The sequence below is a fragment of the Mus pahari genome, chromosome 2 (genome assembly GCF_900095145.1).
Source record: "Mus pahari chromosome 2, PAHARI_EIJ_v1.1, whole genome shotgun sequence".
Classification (NCBI taxonomy): Eukaryota; Metazoa; Chordata; class Mammalia; order Rodentia; family Muridae; genus Mus; species Mus pahari.
In genome coordinates this window covers 69,267,489-69,272,331 of record NC_034591.1, presented here as the reverse complement: position 1 = coordinate 69,272,331, position 4,843 = coordinate 69,267,489, and the positions used below count along the sequence as shown (strand labels likewise).

Below are 4,843 nucleotides of genomic sequence, written 5' to 3'. Positions count from 1 at the left end.
TTTTAAAACCCAGCTAGCGTGTATAGAATATTTTCTTTCTTTTTAAGCGTCCCTCAAAAACTAACAAAAGCACCAAAAACAAAAGATTTCTTGTTTAAGCTCTGAGAAATAAAACATCCTGTTTGTTTGGAATCTTAATGACTGTTTTCCCAATCTTATCTAATTAGGAGAACCTTCATAATGAGGAAAATTCTTTTCAAAGTCAATGGATTTGCAAACATAAACATTGCTGTCTCCCCAGAATGATTTAAGCACATTCCTTGTGTGCATATTTAGTTACACACTCTAATTAATATTACTACTTAAAATATGTGGCATTTATCTGTAACAGTATAAAACCACCAAGAGCTCTTCTTGTAGACTCACGGACACCAGGCTGAACATATTAACCTAATTTAGACTTAGACAAAATGGAAATTATTTCATTAAAACGATTCATTTTATTGACTTTAGCAACTTCAAGCTTCTTAACATCAAACATCTTCTGTACAGATGAATTAATGATGCCTCATTTTCACAGCAAAGAAGGTTCCGGAAAATACTCCCAGGTAAGTTTTAAAGTCTCCCTATTACAACAGATATTCTGTATGTACACACGTTAATATAACTGACATTCTAACTCTACACACTAACATAACTGCCATCCTATACATACACACTAATAACTGGCATTCTATATGCATACACTAATCTAACTGGCATTCTATACATACACATGCTAATACAACTGACATTCAATACATATGCTTATGTGTGCACATAGACTGTTTATCTTGAATCTAATGCTTTTGTAAAGAGTAAGCAATAAGCAAGTTTATGCCTTGCTTTATTTTGGATTTTGTTTTTTGTTTTTTGTTTTTTGGGGTTTTGTTTGTTTGTTTGTTTGTTTTTTGTCATAGCTTTTCTGTGACAGCATATGATGTTGCTTGGTAAAATTCAGCACAACGGCAACTAGCCTGACGTCTCAGTGACAACTACACCCTACTCTGTGTGTAGTATTTAGCAAGGGAAAGGTGAATGGTACATATCAGTTGACTCAGAGTACATGCCTGCAATAAAGACACAGAAATAACATCAGGATGCACTTCAGCTGGAAGCTTGCATCACAAACTTGGTATTTGTATTTTCTCCTTAGCAATTACAAGCTGGTAAAGATTGAGTTATCTTTAAATCCTGGTAAAATGTTCATCCCTGCATCAGGGAAGTGCAGAAAACTTCAAGTTATGTTTATTCTTAGTGTTTATATGTTCTGAAAATTTCTGGTTAGTATATATCAGTCAGATTATAATCAGAAAAGAATTAATTTTTTTTGCATGTGGTCCAGTGTTTAGGGTAGAACCAAATCTAACTAACTATTCACTGCACTTTATGTGGCTCCTATAAACTTGGATTGTTGGACTTTGGCTCTTCGCTGAAAATGTGATTTGTAGTCTAATTAAAGTGCAACTGGTTTTTTTTGAAACATGTTTTTATAGTAAAACTCTAAATATAAGGGAGTAAAGAAAGCAACTGGATGGGGCAGCCCAGGCCCATCCCCAGACCAGGCGAGATCCCGGTCTGCGGGTCTTTAAAGGGGTGAAACACAAGCACACAGGGGAATGGACACTCTCTCTAAAGTCATAATATAAGCATATAAAAATACTCCATAAACAATATGAATCAAAAACCTGAAAGAGAATAACTGTAATAAAACAAACTTTTGCCTTATTTCAATACTTCATTATATTCCTGCTGCTTAAACATACTGCTGCACTCACTATATATTTTTTATTAATATTTTATAGTTGTCTTATAATAGTCAAGGGACAGAGAAACTAGATTGCTTTAAGAAGGTTAATACAGATTATTTATTTAAAAATTCTGCATATAGAAACACAAACTTTGTTTATAGCTAGAGCAAGTCTGCAGATTAAAGTCTAGATTTAAGTTAATTTAGGGTTTAAATCTATGGCTTGTAATAATAATACATTATGTTAATTCTTGTTTCTAATTATAGCTGAGAGGAATCCCAAAAGGGGAAAAGGAAAGAAGTGTCAGTTTTCAAGAACTAAAAGATTGGGGGGCAAAGAATGTTATTAAGATGAGTCCAGCCCCTGCCAACAAAGTACCCCACTCAGCAGCCAACCTGCCCCTGAGATTTGGGAGGACCACAGACGAGAAAAGAAGCCCCCTAGCACGGGTCAACATGGAGGCAGGGACCAGGAGCCATTTCCCCAGCCTGCCCCAAAGGTTTGGGAGAACCACGGCCAGAAGCATCCCCAAGATACCGGCTGGTTTGCCGCAGAAACCCCTGCACTCACTGGCCTCCAGCGAGTTGCTCTACGCCATGATCTGCCAGCATCAAGAAATTCAGAGTCCTGGTGGAAAGCAAACGGGGTAAGTGTGGGAAAGCTGGTCAGCTGCACAGGCAGAGAATTAAAACTGTGTATCCCGTACTGTCCAAGTGGTCGGCTAAGAAAGCTAGCTTTTCACAAGGACAAAGGCACCATCCCACATAAACAAACCCTGTACATTCAGAGCTCTTCAAGGATGGGGGCAATAAGGCCAAGCCACATGCGACCATACACTAAGTCCATGCAAAGACAAGGCTGCAGATTTAAGCTATGACATATTGTGCAATGTTTCATCTCTCTAAAATAAAAGTCCCACGAGAGAGAATCGTTCCCTGGTTTAGATGACACAAGCATCTCAATCAGATGGCAAATGCAGAGATTTCCCTCCCAAGAATATGTTGGGGTGACGAGGGAGATGGACATGGGCCTCATGTATGCCAGGTAGGTAGATGTTCTACCACTGTCAAGCCGGGTTCCATTCCTGCGCAATTTTTAAATGAAAGTTTTCTGTATCTCCTTTTATACACAAAACCTCCTACAGTCATTCTTTGTATTAACTAAAAAGCACTTACTATCCAGTACCTATAAATCATAGTATCAGTTGCTACATAAGATTAGAAGATGTTATTTCTAATAGAGACCATATATTAAGAAAAGTAAAATTCCTGACTTTGGTAAGGGGCTGAAGGACATAGGGTTGCAGAGTCTGTGACAGAATCAGAGAAGCTGTCTCAGAATATGCCTGGCTTACTGCTTTCAAGAACTTAGGACTCTCTGACTATATGTTTAGGCTCTGTTCCCTTTAATAGACCTTCGTTTCTGTAAGCCCCTTCATTTTATCCACTGCCCTACTCTTAGGGCCTAGGCCTGTGACTGCCCCATAGTAAGTCCTGCGTATTTGAGAGAATCGGTGAATGTCAAAAGGGACTAATAAGATCCTATGGAGGCGGGTGCATCCGTGGGAGGGAACCTAGAGATATTTCCTCTGGAGGGTGTCTGGACTCTGAACACGAAGAGATTGCAGGGAGGAGACAGGTCATTTCCAGACTAAAGGCTGAGGACAAGCAAAGGCCCTGAAGAAGATGAGCCATGGGGAGGAGCAGGGACAAGTGAAGAGATCTGGGAAGGGCAGAGGGCAGAGAGTGAGCAAGATGCAGACAGAAGGCGTCCACACAGGGCTTGGGGTGAAGCAGAGTTGCTGTTGTTTTTTGCTGAGGCGCTGGGGTATATAAAATATAATATGGGGTAGACTTGTACAACTAAATCAATGGTTAGTGTCCGTAACAAATTCAGAACCCACCAGAATCTTTCATTTCAGCTGTAACCCAAGTCAGCTAAAGTATAACTGAATAATCACAAGGATGATTTTTTTTATTTTATTATTTTATTTTATGATATCATCTCACAATGTAGTTCTGGCTGTCCTGGAACTGTCTAGGTAAACCAGACTTGGCTCAGACTCACAGATCCACCTGCCTCTGTCTCCCAGCGGCTGAGCCAAGGGCATCTACGACGACACTGCACATGGGCTGTATTCTGATGTCCTTTTGCTTGCTAGTGCTCCCATAGATGAGAACACTGTCCTGTTACATTTAAGGAGACGAGCTTTCATGGAAACAGATGATGCAGAAAGGAAACCAGAAAAATAGAAAACCTGGAGCCCGACTTCAAGAGGCTAAGGAGCTGCGACCTGTGGTCTGAGCAGCTCTGTGGTGTTGACATGGAAAAGCATCGATGAGCGCCATTATTCCTGTCAGTATAGGTTATGCTGGTGGTTGTTAAACATGATCAAGGATGCTTGTAACGTAAACTTGAAGTAACTTTTATCAGAATAAAACATTATTGTAAATAAAGAAGCCTCTGGTTAATGAAAGGGGGGAGGGAGGGAGGGAGGGAGGGAGGGAGGGAGGGAAGAAGAGAGACTGAAGCTATAAGACTACACATTATAAAATGTGTGCCCCTTCCTCCCTACACCCCCATCCAGCATTGAGCACTTCCTCCTGTTCACTAGGTCTGGGGAAGCCACCTGAGCCTGGCACTTACTCCCCAGCGCCCAGCGCCCAGCTCCACCTCCACTCCCCAGCACCCAGCTCCACCTCCAGTTGCTGAGATAACAGGGACAGAGCTTGGGAAACACCTCCCAAAGGTAGAGAAATGTAGTCAGCCTAGGCCAGCTCCTGCTGTTCCATGAAGCTATGAGGCCTGGGCAGGACCTACCTGGGCAGAGGTACTGCCCAGCTCCTTGGGTCCTTTCTGCACTCCCCGCTCCTTGTAGCATAATGCCCTCAGGTCTTCAGTGCCTGATCATACAGCCTGGGGTCTTTTGACATCATCCCTGGGTTGCATTTCCGGCAACATGGATGAGAGGATGTTGAGTCTGCATTCACTGCTCTCACCATGGAGAAAGTCCTATTGTGAAGAAGAAGAAGAAGAAGAAGAAGAAGAAGAAGAAGAAGAAGAAGAAGAAGAAGAAGAAGAAGAAGAAGAAGAAGAAGAAGAAGANAAGAAGA

At 41.3% G+C, this 4,843-nt stretch overlaps 1 protein-coding gene across 1 annotated transcript; it reads left to right on the top strand.

The window, feature by feature from the left end:
* Nucleotides 1-358: 358 nt before the first annotated feature.
* On the top strand, nt 359-4,181 carry Npvf (neuropeptide VF precursor). The gene is made up of 3 exons (XM_021191704.2): nt 359-548; nt 1,997-2,376; nt 3,931-4,181. Exons 1-3 carry the CDS (start codon nt 411-413, stop codon nt 3,980-3,982), a joined length of 570 nt encoding a protein of 189 aa, XP_021047363.1. The 5' UTR covers nt 359-410; the 3' UTR covers nt 3,983-4,181.
* The last annotated feature ends 662 nt before the right edge of the window (nt 4,182-4,843 follow it).